The sequence below is a fragment of the Alternaria triticimaculans genome (assembly GCF_023758025.1).
Source record: "Alternaria triticimaculans strain BMP 0046 chromosome Unknown scaffold_13, whole genome shotgun sequence".
NCBI lineage: Eukaryota > Fungi > Ascomycota > Dothideomycetes > Pleosporales > Pleosporaceae > Alternaria > Alternaria triticimaculans.
Window position 1 is genome coordinate 37807 of NW_026055970.1, and position 16178 is coordinate 53984.

The 16178-nt window shown below is 52.1% G+C and overlaps 6 protein-coding genes across 6 annotated transcripts; 2 read left to right on the plus strand and 4 right to left on the minus strand.

Annotated features, from left to right (window-relative positions):
- Window positions 1–955: 955 nt before the first annotated feature.
- On the plus strand, window positions 956–2514 carry J4E78_007903 (uncharacterized protein; the record flags this gene model as incomplete). The annotated part of the gene is made up of 4 exons (XM_049368506.1): window positions 956–1025; window positions 1075–1119; window positions 1173–1453; window positions 1504–2514. The coding sequence occupies 4 exons, from the start codon at window positions 956–958 to the stop codon at window positions 2512–2514; spliced, it is 1407 nt and encodes a 468-aa protein (XP_049219471.1).
- A 417-nt stretch (window positions 2515–2931) lies between these two features.
- On the minus strand, window positions 2932–5339 carry J4E78_007904 (uncharacterized protein; the record flags this gene model as incomplete). Its single annotated transcript, XM_049368507.1, has 3 exons — window positions 2932–3993; window positions 4044–5288; window positions 5331–5339. The coding sequence occupies 3 exons, from the start codon at window positions 5337–5339 to the stop codon at window positions 2932–2934; spliced, it is 2316 nt and encodes a 771-aa protein (XP_049219472.1).
- Window positions 5340–5926: 587 nt separating this feature from the next.
- Window positions 5927–6649, minus strand: J4E78_007905 (uncharacterized protein; the record flags this gene model as incomplete). Its single annotated transcript, XM_049368508.1, has 1 exon — window positions 5927–6649. One exon carries the CDS (start codon window positions 6647–6649, stop codon window positions 5927–5929), a length of 723 nt encoding a protein of 240 aa, XP_049219473.1.
- A 700-nt stretch (window positions 6650–7349) lies between these two features.
- Window positions 7350–7748, minus strand: J4E78_007906 (uncharacterized protein; the record flags this gene model as incomplete). Its single annotated transcript, XM_049368509.1, has 1 exon — window positions 7350–7748. The coding sequence occupies one exon, from the start codon at window positions 7746–7748 to the stop codon at window positions 7350–7352; it is 399 nt and encodes a 132-aa protein (XP_049219474.1).
- Window positions 7749–8857: 1109 nt separating this feature from the next.
- On the minus strand, window positions 8858–11690 carry J4E78_007907 (uncharacterized protein; the record flags this gene model as incomplete). Its single annotated transcript, XM_049368510.1, has 5 exons — window positions 8858–8908; window positions 8980–9052; window positions 9105–9287; window positions 9343–9389; window positions 10830–11690. 5 exons carry the CDS (start codon window positions 11688–11690, stop codon window positions 8858–8860), a joined length of 1215 nt encoding a protein of 404 aa, XP_049219475.1.
- A 1286-nt stretch (window positions 11691–12976) lies between these two features.
- J4E78_007908 (uncharacterized protein) lies at window positions 12977–14425 on the plus strand (the record flags this gene model as incomplete). The annotated part of the gene is made up of 4 exons (XM_049368511.1): window positions 12977–13285; window positions 13336–13640; window positions 13724–14288; window positions 14345–14425. The coding sequence occupies 4 exons, from the start codon at window positions 12977–12979 to the stop codon at window positions 14423–14425; spliced, it is 1260 nt and encodes a 419-aa protein (XP_049219476.1).
- Between the last annotated feature and the right edge of the window lie 1753 nt (window positions 14426–16178).

Here is a 16178-nt window from a genome sequence, read left to right on the forward strand (position 1 = left end):
GACTACACGTAACTTCTACATACTCATCCCGTCAAAACCGACTACCCACATATCTGAAGCTCCGAGGAGGTCCAACTACCCCAGAGTGTGGAAGGAGCTGACATCAACCACGCCCCGGACCTGCGTCGTAGATCTCCCCAAAGTACGGTCTCTGGAAATTTCGGCTCTCACACCCGTTACTCAAAGTAAGCTGCCACAACTTTCCGATGACCAGTTTATCCAGGGCAAGCAGCAGGGCGTTACCCGTTGCGTTGGCCTGGATTCAGCCTCAGCCACAGCTGACCATGTGTGTGTGTGTGGATAAAGTATGGGACGGACGGCTGGTCTTTTTTCGATACCGGAACATCGGGTCCGCTCAAGCGTGGAGAATGCATTGACGCAAAGAATTGTTTTTCTATGGGGGTATGTTTGGTTATTACGGTGGCGTGGAGGGTCTGCGGGTGCGTGCTCGTGGGGGACGCTGACGCTTTGGCGATGCAGGAGGGCATTGAACTGGATTTGTTTTCGTAGCTAGAGAGGTTATGCGAAGAGGTAAGTCTAGAGGTTTGCAGGCCTAGGCATTGTAGCCATAAGCAAGTATCGAGTGCCTGCATGGCCGTGTTTCAACGATATGTACTTTCACGGCCTCGTCCTGGCTATTGTCGAGTCTAGATGCATATGCGGTGTTGTCTTCAGAAACAACGCTTGAGACGTCTGGACAACTCCGCGGCCAGATGATCGCGCCAGACTTGCTTCACACAACCCATGCTGCAGGTGGGAGAAGGGAAAGGCCACAAGCGCCCCCGTGACTGCGCGTCGTGATGGAACCTTGGAAAGTGGGCGGAGCGGCGAGTGAAGGTCCGTGCTCAGTTCCCCGCGGTGGGAAGGCAGCAGCGACCTAGACAGCTTGTAGCTCTACCGACTCCCAGCATTACGCCGCAACCACGCCCTCTCTCCCTCTCACAACACTGCCACCATGGCTTCGAATATCGAGCAATCGCCTTTCTTCCAGGACCAGAGGTCAAAGGGCGAAATCGTGGTCAAGGGTATGACATAATCCATACAACAATGGCGCATGTTCGCTAACTCCGATAGACCCTCCCAAGTTTGACCTAGAATCCTATATTGCCAACTACACCGGTACGTCTCTTACAATGTCTCTCCCGGTATCTGTATACTAATTCATCTTGTAGGGTACACACGAATCGACCGCCTGCACCACATCGGCGCGCACTCGCCATACCTCGCCGCCGACGCATACCGCCTTGCCATCGCCGAGGCAAAGAAGGGCAAGAATGTTGATCTATACAAGAACCTAGTAGAGGAATACAGTCGCATATCACCACAAGATGGTGCTTCCGTGGTCGACACGACATGGGTTGAGAGGCAGACGAGGATGGTGCGCGAGGAGCACGACCGGCTAGAGCATGAGTTGAAGTCATACAAGAACAACCTGATCAAGGAGAGCATACGAGTAAGTGGAGATATCGGGGAAACAGGTGCCAATATACTTACACTCTGCAGATGGGCAATGAAGACCTCGGTCACTTCTACTACGACACCGGCGACTTCAGTAGTGCACACAAGGCTTACATGAAGATGCGCGAACACTGCACCTCCCCCAAGCACCTCGCCGATATGACCCTCCGCCTCGTATACGTTAGCATCGCACAGAAGTCATGGACAACTGTACTAGCCAACCTGGCCAAGTCGGAAGCCACCCAGCTCAAGGGTGATGAGAAGGCTAAGCTGGAGCCCATCATCTCTGCTTGCAGTGGTCTATGTCACATGGCTACGGGTAACTACCGCGAGGCTGCGACAGCTTTCCTCGGCACTTCAGCGGCATACCTAACTGCAGAGCCAGCAGCGAACATCACATGGCAGAAGGAGGTCATCTCAGGCAATGACATCGCCGTATACGGCGGTCTCTGCGCGCTTGCCTACATGGACCGTACCGACCTACAAAACAAGGTGTTAGCAAACAGCGAATTCCGCAACTTCCTTGAGCTCGAACCCCACATCCGCCGCGCCATCAACCTCTTCTGCAACTCAAAGTACAGCGCCTGTCTCGAAGTGCTCGAAGGCTACCGCAACGACTACCTCCTCGACCTCTACCTCTCCAAGATGCTCAACACAATCTATAGCCGGATCAGGAGGAAGAGCATTGTGCAGTACTTCATACCCTTCAGCTGCGTCACGCTCGACGAGATGGCGTCCAAGTTCCCGCCAGCACAAGGCCGAACGATTGATGAGGACTTGGAGGAGATGATCAACCAGCGCCTTCTCAATGCACGGATAGACCTGGTCGACCGCCTGCTCATTTGCCCACCGACCGACCCCCGCCATGACGTACACGCCGACGCTCTCAAAATGGCCGAAGCATACGACCACACTCTGCGCCTCCGCTTAACGCGCCTCAACATGCAGGCAGCAGGTATGGAAATCTCGTCGCAGAAGATGAACGACAAGTCATCTGGCATGGGCGGTGGCATCAGTGACACGTTCCGCGGTCTAGGTCAAAAGATTGGGTTCTAGTAGATGTTTATGACAAGACCATTCCAGCGCATGCTACTGAAGGAGAATGGCGCGGCGGCTAGCATTTGCAAGGCGTTTTGGGAACGACATGGCGTACATACACAGGCTCTGGGAGAAAAGGCCATTAAGCGGCATTCTGGCGTTAAAATCATGATATAGCGCAGTTTGACAAGTGAATCAACACGTTTATCAAGACACGTAGTCACGGTCCCACTTCTTCCGCATCTGTTGTGTTGTATGCAGTGGGTGATCATTCCTTCATTCATATTCGTATATCCTGGGTATCTGGTATGTGTATGTATCCTTTCTCAACGCCAAACTTGCTAGATCATGATAAACTCGCTAAGGTAACTGCAATATTTGTCTCGTAAAATGATAATCAGCCACTTCTTTGAGAACAATCAGGCTGTGCGGTACTCATCTGTACACACCTGGCCCTCTTGCCGCGGCCCATTGGTCCTGCTGCTGCTGTTGTTGATTCTGCTGTTGGTTTTGTTGCTGCTGCTGCGGTGCCGCGTTTTGGTACCCGTAGTATCCATTCGGCGCCCATGCAAAGTCGCCACGCCCAAATCCATTGTTCGTATCGATGGCGGGTGCGGGAGGCTGTTGAGGCTGCGTCTGCGGTAGGTGTGCGTTCGTCTGTCCCGCTATGCTATTCTGCGCTACCATGGGCTGAGTGGCCATAGTGTTGACTGGCAGCGTGTTCTGCGGCATGGTTCGGTGGAGGGTTCCGTACGGAGAGTGGTTGGAGTGATTGGTGGTAAAGTAGTTTGGGTGTGTCTGGAGCTGCGTAGTCTGCATTTGCTGCGCGGCTGCTGCTTGGAACTGTTGTTGCGGCGTGAGAGATTGTTGCGGGGGCCCAATCTGCTGAGCCTGTGTCTGCTGTGGTTGTTGCGGCGCGTTCGGTAGGCGTTGTTGGGGTGATTGACTACCCATTTTGTAGGCTAGTTGCTGCTGCGGGCTTCTTATGCCATGCGGAAGGCCCTGATTGAGTTGCTGCAGTTGTTGGCGGTGGTTTGGTATCGACTGTTGACGCTGCAGCTGCTGAGAAGCATGAGGTAGGGCCTGCGCTTGAGCGACATGTGGCCGATGGCGGGACTGTGGTGGGACATGCATTTGCTGTGGCTGCTGCTGCATATGTACTTGTTGTGGTTGTGGTGCGGGCTGCGAATGCGGTTGCGACGGCGGCTGCTGCTGGGCTTTGGATTGCTGCGATCGAGGCCGCGGTCCCATCTGCGGCGTCTGAACAGGAGTAGTCGACGCTCGCTTCTCCGACTCAAACTCTCGTATCTTGGCCTTTGCTTCCTCAAGCTGTTTCTTCAGCATCTCGAGCTCGGACATGGCATTGTTCGCAGATTGACGTGCGGGTTCGGGGGTATTGGTGGGTGGGCGCTGGTCCTCGCCGTTGGCTGGCTCCGAGTAGAAGCACACCCGTTTCTTGTCGTTACAGGTCGAACAGGCAGGTCTTATGCCATCGCACTGCGTATGTCAGCTCCCGTTACTTGAACATGCCATGGGCGCTGTCTTACCTTGGTCTTCTTTGCCTTGCAGACGTCGCAACTATTCCTTGGACGTTTCCGCTGTGGTGCTGCTATGGCTTGCGTTTCAACGTGTAGTGTAGGGCGTGGTCCGGGGTGGGGTCTTTGCGGAGGGGGTCGTTGGGACGGCGGCGGAGGCGGCGGAGGAGGTGGTGGAGTTTCGATAATTGTGTGCTGTGACTCCGCAGGTGGCTGGATCAGCTCCAACAACGAACGCAGACTCTGTTGCCTCAAATCGCTCTCGATTGTGTTGAAGGGCCTCGGGGGCTCTGGTGGAGGGTCGGACCGCTTCTTCTTCAGCACCCTGGGTGTGTCCGGGTCTTCGCTGCTCAGCTGCCTCGAGCGGCTTGCGAGCCTGGCCAGCGCCTCTGGGTCGTTCTCCTCAAGATACTTGCGGCGCTTCGAGTCCTTTCGTGGCGGCGGGGCGCGCTCTTCGTATGTCTTGTGTATGGGCACATGCTTGTAGAAGACGTCGAGCGTCTGTTTGGTGGCCGAGAACTTGATGGACAAGACGCCTTTGCAGTCGTAGACGGGCTTCGTGGCGCGCTTTCCCTGCTTGGTGCCCTTGCCGTTGGCAGCGCGGTCCTTGTTGAGCAGCGAGTCGTTGCAGTAGTAGGAGAAGCGGTAGCTGTCGTCCTCCCTGCTGATCCAGCAGTTGTGGAAGCTGTAGCGGTATCCGTCGATCCTCTGTATCATGTCCACGCAGCACTTGGCAACCGCTCGCTGCTTGCGCATCCTCACCTTGGAGTCCTCCGGCGTCGGCTGCAGCGCCTCTCTGACGCTCAATGCGACTTTCTGTTCCCCCGTCTTGGACGCGCCATTATTGGGTTCAATGGACTCGGCATAGCTGTGCCCCAGCGCGGCAGTGGGGTCCGCGAGGGAGTGGTACTGCGCGGGGAAATGCGCAGACTGGTAGCCGGGTGGTGCATGGTTGTATTGATGTGCCAGGTGGGGTGGTGGGTGTTGTTGTTGCAGCGGCGGCGGCTGAGTTGCCTGCTGAGGCTGCTGGGACGGCGTCTGCTTAGTCGCCAGCGGGACTGCGAAGGACGTGTCGATATCGAAGGCGAATTGAGCCTCGGTGTGCTCAGGCTCCTTGGGGGGACTCCTCAGGTATTCGCGCAACGACGTCTCGAATTGGTCGAGAGAGCGCACCGGGCCAAAGGACACGATCTTGGCCTGCGAGTCCTTTGGCTGCCGCCCTCTTTGGAGCTGCACCGGGGCCTGAGGCCACAGCGCCTGGTCGTTGGCATCGTGTGCACTCGTGGGTTGAGCATGGACGGCGGCCATGAGTGGAGCCACCCGGGGTAGTGAATAAGGAGCTTTTGAGATAGCCGTCTCCCGGTACCGTGCAAGCCTTGGCGAGAGCCCTAGACGCGATCATCAACACTTCATGGCGAGACTGACGGGTGCCGGAGACGTGCTAGAGGCGCGTAGGCATGGCGGGAAGTATCAGAGTTCAGATGGTAGTAGTCTAGCAGCTTCACCGCGTCTAGATACTCTACGACGCCATCAAAGCACGGGTGTAGGCATCGGAGCGTGCCTAGTCCGATGACGCATCATACAACCCGAACCTGCATGATTCTCTAGGTTGACATCGCGTCGCTTGCCATAGTGCAGATACCCTCCGTGAGAACGCGTCAGAGAACTACTCATGTTTGTTTCTTTTGTTCAACGTGTGGGTGATGATTTCAGGTATATGCACACCTGCGCCATGTGGCGCTGTTCATTCCAAATCACAATCAGGTAGCTATATTTTAATATTGGGAAATTTTTGTAATGCTTCCATCCTACTGACTTTGCAGTGCCTTCTATCCTGCTACGGTCCTCAGACATCGAAACTATGAGATCAATGCCCGCGAACCCTGAACCGCGCTTCAGACCCCAGCACTCGCCAGCGTATAGTGATACCCAGAGAACTCGGTATCCTGCGATTTCACCTTGCACTCCGGAGCATGCAGGCCGTAGAAAGCGTCGTTGAGTTTGAAGATCCTGCCACAGTGCCCACAGCGTACGGCAAGATTCCAGAAAGCCCTGCAGACCCCCAAGTGATCGTAGAAGTCCTTCTCTGTGTAGGATTGAAGGCAATGGTAGCAGCTTCTGTGCTGATCGTCGGGGTTCTCTACTGGACGAGCTATTCCGATGTGATCGAACTTTGAGTCGAAACATGGGAGCTCCATCTCAAAGACTTCGTCGTTGCTATAGACTATTTTCGTTGCGACCTTGTACCAGGAATCGTACCAGTGTTTTCTCCTTTTTCGGCGGGAGACGTGCAACTTCTCGGACGATAGGGATGCTCTTGTAGTCGGCATAACTGGTTGTTTGCCCTTGAACGCCTTGCCAGTGGCAGCGTCAGCACTGGACTTTAACTTACCGGCGAAAGAACGGCTAGACTCATCGTTGTTGTGCTGTCCTCTTGGCCAGGGCTGTGTTTTCATCGCTATCTGCTTTTGAAGCTGAGCGATTCTCTCGTGAGCGATACGGAGGGCTGCGTCGTCGTCGCGCTTCTGCTTTCGCATGGCCTCAATCTCTTCATCCTTCCGCTGTAGCTCCCGGACGAAAGCAGCTATCAGTGCTTGTTCGATGTTGCTTTCCGCCATTGTTGTTTGGGTACCTGGTGTAGGAAAGGCGAATATTGGGGTAATACTAGGCAAAGGATCGATATTAGGTAGAATTAGGGCAGGGGGCTGATATTTTTATGGTTTCAATTGGGTCCAGATCGCATATTTCCAGAACTTTGTAAAGCAAACCGCTTGTAGGTAGACTTTGTCGCGGAGCTGGAGAAGAGGGTAGTTCTTTCTAGTGTTTTGCCGAGGCCAGCGTGAGTCGAAAAAGTGCAATTACTGCGGGTTCAGAAAGCGCAAAGTTGACGCCGGCTTCTTGCACTGTCATAGATTGATTCAACAGGGGAGTGGTAGCTGCGACTCTTGCTATTACCGATAGTGTGGGAGGGGAGCTAGACTCGATTTTCTTGGATTTGGTAAGAAAGCTGATGAACATGGTTGACCAGATTGAAGACATACTAGGATGCGTCGTTTTCCGGTGGATCTTTCCAGTCGATAGACGCCAATCGAATGTAAGATGCTCTGCAGAACTCCATGACATAAGTCCAAAGGTAGCCGTAGCCAGCTCCCCACGTCGAGCATTTCGCTTCCAGGGATTGTGACGGAGTCGAGAGAAGTTACTATCAAGCCGGTGCTCGATACCCACAATTCCTCTCCACAGACTTCTCCATGCTTCTCCAAGACATAGATTTTAACGTGATAGAGTCTTCATCCTCCTCTTCCAAACCCCGCCCATCTACCAATCATCATCACTATCCTCCCCCGCAATATCCCCTCCCTTAATCCTATCCACCACCCTCTTAACCCCCCTCTCCACACTCTCTCCCTCAATCGCACAGCCCTCATGCCAAACAATCGCATCCATAACACCATCCATAAACCACATCAGCGTCGGCACAAAGCTCACATCTAGCATATTGCCGAGATCAGGCAGTGAATACATGTCGAAGCAGTAAATGTCGACTACATCGTACTGTTCGTAGGATGTTGACGGAAGTAGCTTTTGCAGGGCCGTGGCTACCTCGTTAGTGGTTTCGTCTTCGGGCCAGTAGGCTAGGAGGACGGTTTTGCCGGCTGTGGCTTTGATGCAGGCGGCGTATTCGGCTAGGTTGGTGATTTGGGAGAAATGCGCCATTGTGGAGGATGTGTTGATTTTTTGGTGGGTGGTTGGTTGGGGGAAGGTTGTATGTAGATGGGGCTGAGCTAAGCTTTTGTTCGTCGCTGGTGTCGCCCCTCATCCACGCCGGGATCCACGTTCTACCATGTACACGCCATACGATGATCGTTTGGTCGATCTCTGGCGCGACGGACCCCAAAGCCGAACTGGGAAATTAATGGAGCCTTCATTGAGACGTCTTTGCTGCAGCTAGGCTGCAATCGCGACGTGTGAAGCCGTTTGACGCGTTGCCGTTCGCGACGAAGCGCGACTTCTCTGAAAGCGCGCTGGACAATGAGAAGAGACATCGCCAAAGGCATGTTCTCGTTGAGTATCAGCTGCGACGCTAGCGACCTACACAGGGTATGTTATATAGACCGCCGCGTCTGTACGTACAGTCGCTGACAAGCTACAGCTAAGAGCATGGTCTATTCGCTTTCGCCGAAGCCTTCCTCGGTTGCCAACCCTCTAATGTCGACCATATTCCGCGCGCGATAGTCTCAATATGAACGGCCATTCCATGGTTCCATGGAAAGTCCCAGACATCTCCCGTAGCGGCACAACTACCACGTCGAGCGCGCCGACGCATACGACCCGAAGACCGCCGTGGTATGACATACGCAACGAAGCTGCTTTCAGCCAGCATGCAAGGGCCATTGTCAGGAAGACGAGGGACACGCAGCAAATTTGGAACAAGACCAATGGCTCACAGATCATGATGTCCTAGACCATGCGATGTCCAGCCTAGCCATCAAGGCAGTTGATGCGCGGCCATGCAGCTGCAGCACCGTCCGTGAGATGGTAGCACGCATGCATCTCATGGGTGGTAGAAAGGCATTCAAGCCAGAAGCCCGTGGACATATGTTGAGTTCAGAGAGTACGTTGGACCTGACAATCTAAACAGGAAGGGGACACGCGATGAACAATGAAGTAAACATGCAACACTATCTCAGTCTATTCATCAACAGCCCGTCCTTCCTTCCCGTGGTCTAGTTCACTCAGCACCAGGGACCCTCGTTCTCGTGACAGTGCTGGTCACAGTGCTCGTCCTGACAACCGCGCTGGAAACTGTCCTTGTGACTGTCGTACTAGCTGGGCCCCTCGTAATGAAGCACGAGCATGCAGAGGATATCTCGCCGCTGCCGAGGCCAAGCGAGATGTGGATGCCCCCTGGCAAACCAAGCGAGATGTCCAGTTGACGCTTACGTACCGGTAGCTCTGCGGGGCATGCGGCATCGTAGAATGTGTACGGGCTCATGGGATTGTAGTTGGTGTTGTCGATACTACGAATACAGTCAGCAAGAGGTTGGGACTACGCAAAGGAGCTGGACTTACGCAGTAACGTCGAAAAGCATGCAGTTGGCTTCACCGTAGCCAAAACTCAGGCACTTGCTATCGGCCTTGCAGAGCGCGCTACAGGCTTGGAACGTGTTTTTCGTACCGCTGGACTCGAAGTAGTAGGCTGGTGTGGTCTTGACGTATGCTACAATGCCGCAGCTTGGTGTGCCTGTGGGCGTGCTGTGGAGATGTTAGCTATTTGCGGTGTGCGGCATCTCGTGCTATAGGGACGTACGGAGATGGGCTCGAGATGAGTGTCGAGGATGCAATCGTGGAAGAAGGCTGTATGGGAGTGGGCGAAGAGGATGGCTTCGGTGTTGAAGATGAAGACGGCTTTGGCGTCGAAGACGAAGACGGTATTGGGGTTGATGACGATGTAGGCCTCGGCGTAGACGATGGGGTTGGCTTAGGGGTGGCGCTGGGCGTCGGTGTTGAAGTAGGTGTCGGCCGGACGGTTACCGTGGTCTTCCGGGTGGTAGTAGTGGTGGTGGTGTAGCCACTGGTTATGGTAGAAGTTGCGGTTCCTGAGCGGAGGATGTTGCTACAGAAGAGTGCCGCTTCAGACGTATGCCCATCAAACGCATCTAATCCACAATCTTCCACTAATGACGGTGTTAGAAAGATTCGTCGACGTGTGAAACGAGTCCATACCATCAGGATATCCGAACTGCCTCTTTATGCGACTAGATGCTTCTACACTTGCAATGAGGGCTACCGCCAAACCTATGGAAAACTTCATAATGTCGTTTCTGGCCTTGGCTAAAAGTTGACCTTGGGGGGATGAGTTGGTACCGGGATTGATGCTGAACGTCCATGTCTTATAGACAATATCTATGCCTGCGACCGCAACATTTCCACACTAACGAAGCGGCTGAGCTGAGTATTGCATCTCGCATTTCATTTGGATAGATGAACGACAGACCCCTTGCCTGCCTCGGTGTTCTGGCTCGGTCAGGATGGGCTAGAACGCATACATTCCTGCTACCGCCATAAATGAACACGAGAACGTGACCGTCTCCCGCCGGCAGATTTTGATCGACTGATGTTTACCGAGCAGAAGTTTGCACTTCTTCCTGCAGCCAGGCAGGTGGCTTTCCCGACGTTACGGTCCGAGAGTGAATTGGCCAATCAGCAACCTTCTCGAAATTGAAGGCGAAATATCGAAAAGTATGGGGAATTAGGCTTAAAGTAAAAGTGCGGACAGGGCTGCCGTAGTTGGACCCTTTATCCCTACGCGTCCCGGCAAAATTGGACTGCGTTGAGCGAATATGTTAGTGCTGCTGCGCAAAAATAGCGACAATGTCCACTTGGTGCGGAATGTTGCATTAGACCTCTTCGCTAAGATGCATATAGATCTGATCTGACTTCCTGAATTCACGCTATTTGTACGGCTTTGTACTAGAAGATGCGGGCCAGACACTTCGAATAACCTAAAGTCTATGCCTGATCAGGTACGGACCGAGGCGGACGCACCGACAGCGGTGCATAGGAAGGTTTAGGAAAGTTTGGTTTGAGTGTTACCATGAACGGTCCAGGAAGCAACCAAATTATGCGAGGAAGAGAGCGAATGTGTGCGCTGTAGTCCGTAGTCCACATTAGTACAACGACGAAAGCTAGTGAAACGACAAGACAACGCAGACTTTTAGTTCATGTATTGATAATCGGCGTCTAACGCTTTCCTTGAACGATGTGTAGAGATGAAGCGCGCTATCCACGGCGTACGACAAACCACAGCCGCCTTGTAGTGTCGTCCAGATGGAATTTGAGATGGTCTTTACCCAGCGGCTTGAGCTTGGCATCCACGGTGAACTTGATGCCGAGATCCTTGCCTATCTCTTCCCACATCTTCTGAAAGCTTTCAACATTATGTCGATACATCGTGCCTGTAGGACCGTCCTTCTCGAGGGGCTCGGTGGCTCCGACCTGTCGACCGAGTATCGTAGAGCCTGGTTGAGGGCGTAGCAACGCGACAACGGCTTTGGAGACTTCGACTTGTTTCTCATATCCCCACAGATGGAAGAAAGATCCGGCATATACCATGTCGACCTGCCCTTTGATGCCCATGAGCGCTGATTGAGGATCGAAAATGTCGGCTATCAAGAACCTCGTCTTGAGCTTCTCTCGATCGCGAAACAACTCATAACCCAGCTCGATGAAGTCTGACTGCAAGTCGCAACCGTACATATTCTCAGTCGGTGCTCCATCGTTCGCAAGCGTACGAATAGTCTGGCCGACGCAGCAAGCCATGTCTAACAGCTTTTGACCTTTGCGTAGGCGTTCAACAATCTCTTTGCGCTCGTCCGGGAGCTCGGAGAAACTGGGATCGAGAAACCGAAACTGCCCAATACAAGGATATGGATGGACCTTCCAGGCTTTCTCACGAAGTCGGACAACATGATCAAGTACGTCATCTGATGGGATTCCACTCCACGTTTCGAGAAGCCGCTGGGTCTCGGGAGGAATATGGTCGTGTGAGGGGTTTTCTTCGAACCAAGCAGGCATCGTGGTCTGGGGCTCTTTGATATCGGTCATCCTGATATGTACCGTGCCAGCTTTCGTAAGATGCGATAGTGATGTCGGCATCTGTGCAGGCACGGCTGGTTTGCTGTACTTCCGTACTAGCGTCGCGCTAGTCGTTATTTCCGTGCCTGACCCGTGAGCCATCGCACCTTCATCCCCTGATTCCATCCGGACTCACAGCCCGCTCTCCGCATGTACAACGCCGACCGAAATAACTACCCAGATCACTCGTAATCATACCTTTCGCCTCGATACTGTTCAACAGGCGGGCGTTCTTGACGATTCTGGAGTCCCGTTTTGTCTGCAGTGGTGCAAGCCCTGGAGGCCACGACATCCTTGGAACGTTAAACCATGTGGACTTAGCACGACTTGTTCTTCAGAACCGCCGTGGAAACACTTCTTGGTCTTGCCGAAATCTTGCTGCATCCAACGGCCTGGTCGGATAACAGTGAACGTTTGGCTTGCGACGGCAATAACCTCCCAACATCCCTGGCCGGGTCTGCTCATTCATAAACTTCGGCGAAAGAGACCGCTTATTACAGTGCCGACCAAGTCTTCACAGTAAGGAGAGATTACATCTGACTTTTCTGTGCAACTGAACGGAAGACACAGGTTTGGCATGTCGCTCATGAACGACGTACAGGAAACGAAGCCCGCGACCATCATGCCAGATGCATGATATCTTGACCTTGCCAGCTTACTTATTTGTCAGGAACGACCGACTTCTTGGGCATCATCAGTCAATACACAGGTGGAGCTGTGCTTCAAGTAGTCCAATAGCATTCCGTCATGTGTAGCACAAAGCGGCTAGCATGTTCATTGGAGTCATATCCACAAGAGGCATACCGCAGCCGAGATGACATGTCTACTGTCGTCGAAGGCGTCATTGCCAGTGGGCCTGAAAACACTCCGCACGTAACGTCTCGGGCTACATCCGAGCTGTACGTATCCACCAGTTCTCTTGCTACGTCGCCAACAGCCATGCTCAAATCGATCACCGACCCGTCGATAGTGACAGCATTTGGCTTCATGACGATCATGCCAACCTTTTCATGAGTTCAAGGTTCACGAACCCACATTTCCGACACGATTTGTGACGATCACGTACATACCAAGCCAACAGAAAAAACGTACACTGGGGCTATGGGTAGAACGGCTAACGTAAACGGTTGTTCCCTTCCGACGTACTCTCATGACCTGGCAAGCTCGATTTCCACTAGACCTCATTATGTCGATGAATTGTGTGGTATGGTAACGAAGCCTATATATAGTGTTGGACGAAGGACCGGTGAAGAACGCAGATCAACCTCTATCTTTACTTTGAGCCCGCCATTCTCAACGTCTACGCAATGACCGAAAAGACCATAGATACCTTTGGACGTCACGACACGGAAAGCAGTACGGATACCGAATCGTATAAGTTACAGGTGCGCGAGGGTGGGCGTGCGGCATGGCTCACGGTTTTGGGCTCCATACTGGTGTACTACGCCTCCTTTGGGGTTATGAACAGCTTTGGTTTCTTCCAGAACTATTATAGCAGCGACTTCCTGAAAGAGACGCCGCCATCGACTATCGCATTCATTGGGACGGTTCAGATGGCGCTCATGAACTTACTGGCTGCTCTTTCCGGTGCTCTTTGCGATCGATATGGTGTTACGGTTAGTACTCGTCCCCGCCACTCCTTGAAGAAGACTGACGCCATAATCAGAACCTCTACCTTGGCTCAGGCGCTGGCACTGTGCTGGCCCTCATCATACTGTCGTTCATACACCCTGGACAGTTTTGGTTGGTTCTGATGACGCAAGGCTTGCTGATGGGCTTTACCATTGCTTTCGGTGTACAGCCAGCGGTCACGGTAGTTGGCCAGCACTTCAAAGAGCGACGTGCCTTGGCTATGGGGTTAGTATCTACAGGGTCGGCACTGGGTGGAATTGGCTTCCCGCTGATGTTCGATCAACTACTGCCGAGATTAGGCTTCCCAAACTCGCTACGTCTGGCTGCTGTCAAGATAGCGTATGTTACCGCCGCCGCATCAGTCTTCTATCAGCTAACTGTCTCAGTGTTTGCTACTTAGTTGCTTTACGTATTTCTACAAGCAAGCCCAGTGGCAAACCGGATCGCAAAGGGCTCGGCTCGCTTATCGACTTCAAAGGATTCCTCGACACACGCTATGCCGTACTATGTATGGGAACGTGGCTTGCCATACTAGGCCTTTGGATCCCGGCGTATTATCTTAAGCCATATGCTAACTCGGTCTACCCTGGTAACAAAGTCAGCGACTACTTCTTGTGCATGCTGAACGGCTCCAGCATCATCGGCGCAACTTTTGGAGGCTTCATAGGAGACCGACTTGGCAGGCTGAACCTACTCTGGCCCATTACCCTCATCTCTGGCTGCCTTTGTCTCTTCCTATGGCTACTTGGCAACTCCATGGCTACTCTTATTTTCTTCGTCTGCGTATACGGCTTCTTGACTAGCAATGTCACTGCTCTTCCGCCCTCGATAATCGGCCACATCACACCTGACGACAAGTTGGGAGCACGCATTGGAGCTTTCTACAGCGTTATCGCCATTGCGAGTCTTGTTGGTACGCCGATTGGCGGTGCACTCATCACGGATCATGACACAAAGGATGGGTATCGATGGTTGATCGTATTTTCGGTAAGCTACTCTCTACCTATGAGCACATGACCCATGCAAGCACTGATCATCAACAGGGTGCCGCGCTCCTCAGCGGATCAGCTTTCATGTTTTTCAGCCGGCTGTTACATGATAAGGCTCTGAACACGAAGTGGTAGGCTTGTAGCTGCCTCGCTCTCAGTCATAGCTCGAATGAATGACCTCTCGGCACAACCTCTCACAGCGACACTTGGGCGGCCAAAACTCATCGTAGATGACATCGCGCACCTCTTTCACAAGCTCTTCTTTCTCAACGCCAGGAACAACACTTTCTCCCAGCTCTATTCCCCCCATTTCTTCCTTATATAGCTCTTCCAGCTCTTCAGTAGTAATCCTTAAACTCTTCTTAGCGACGTCGCGGAGCTTCAAGAATCGAACCTGCTCTTCCTCGTCCATGAACCCGTGAAACTTGACGACCTTGTACGGGGCCAAAACCTTAGCCGCGCTCTCGTAGATAAGTCGGTGCAGAGTACAGGGACAATTAAATAGTTCGCTATAAAAGATGCTAACTAGCTGCTGTTGGAAATTATCTTCTAGATATCTAGTAGCATCTAGTAGCTTAAATATTAACTTATTTAAGTGTGAAATTGTCTTAAACACTTTGTAGCTAAGTTGACGTAGCTTTAGGTGTTGCGCGAAAGAACTAGCGGTTACTTTGAAGAAATATAGTCTGTTAATAAAGGAGAGTTAGAGGTATATCTTTTGGATACTGTAGTAGAAGGTTGCGTATTGGTTTAGGTGTGGGTAAAGCTTTGGAAAAGACTTGTACGTCTGCTCGAGCTCCTAGTTCTTGTTATTGGTTGGAAGACTGTTCACTTCTGTTAATTGACGATGCTTGTCTAGTCTGCAAATGCTGCGCTTAAAGCTGAATAAGCTTTTAGCTACGATGTATAGGCTGTTGCTAAACTTTAAGTCTCTGCTTCCCGCGAAGTATAGGCGAAGACTAATTGCGCGAACTTAGTATAACACGGTAAGTAGGGAAGCCTATTTACCTAACTAGCTAATAATTTTAGGTGCGCCTTGCTTAATATAGCAGACGCGGCCTCTAGACTTCTTCTAGACAGGTAGCGGCGGAGAACAATGTATATAGAACATGAGGATTTGCTCTTTAACCTTAGTAGGTAGTAAGGTCTAATTAAAGGTATTGCTGTTAGCATGCTACTACTAGTATATGATTTTGTCCGCTACTAGCCTATTAAGCGGAGGAAACTTAGCTTTAAAGAAACGCACAAGCGGTATAAACTTGTTCCTTAACTATACCTGCACTGCTCTCTTTATAACTTTTCCCTTTTTGCGTCTACGCTTTGCGATCTTTAGGCAATAGACGGCGAAGATAGGGTTAGTGCTAAAGTTGTAGAAGCCTACGTAAAGTATAAAGTTGCTGTTGACGTTGGCGAATTGATCTAGGTTTGAGGAATAGGTGGCTTAGCATACGTTGATAGGTATGTTGTAGTAAGCGGCTAATTAGAGACGATACTTGTACGCAGCTTCGCGGATGTACTCGATAAAAGAATGTTGAATGGAGAGAGGGTCTTGCCATGCGCTGGGCGAGAAGTTGATGCTGAGACACATTTTGATTTGGAATCCAGGCATCAGTGGTCGGCGGGCGAGTGGGTGGAGTGGAAGTTGGTCGTAATGTGTGAGATGTAAGGTAGAAGATTAAAGGTAGTAGGTAGAAGGTAGAAGGATGGCAGCTACTCCGACTCTGAGATCTTATATCGACCAGAGGCTTGGCGGTGTGGGTACGGATTCGGTGTTTGTGGGAATAGGGATTGTGAGTCAAAAGTGAGAGAAGCTCATGGGAACAACACTAGGCGTCAGGCATCTACTCGCGCCGCACAATAGGTATGAAGTGAGAGGGAAATGATTGCT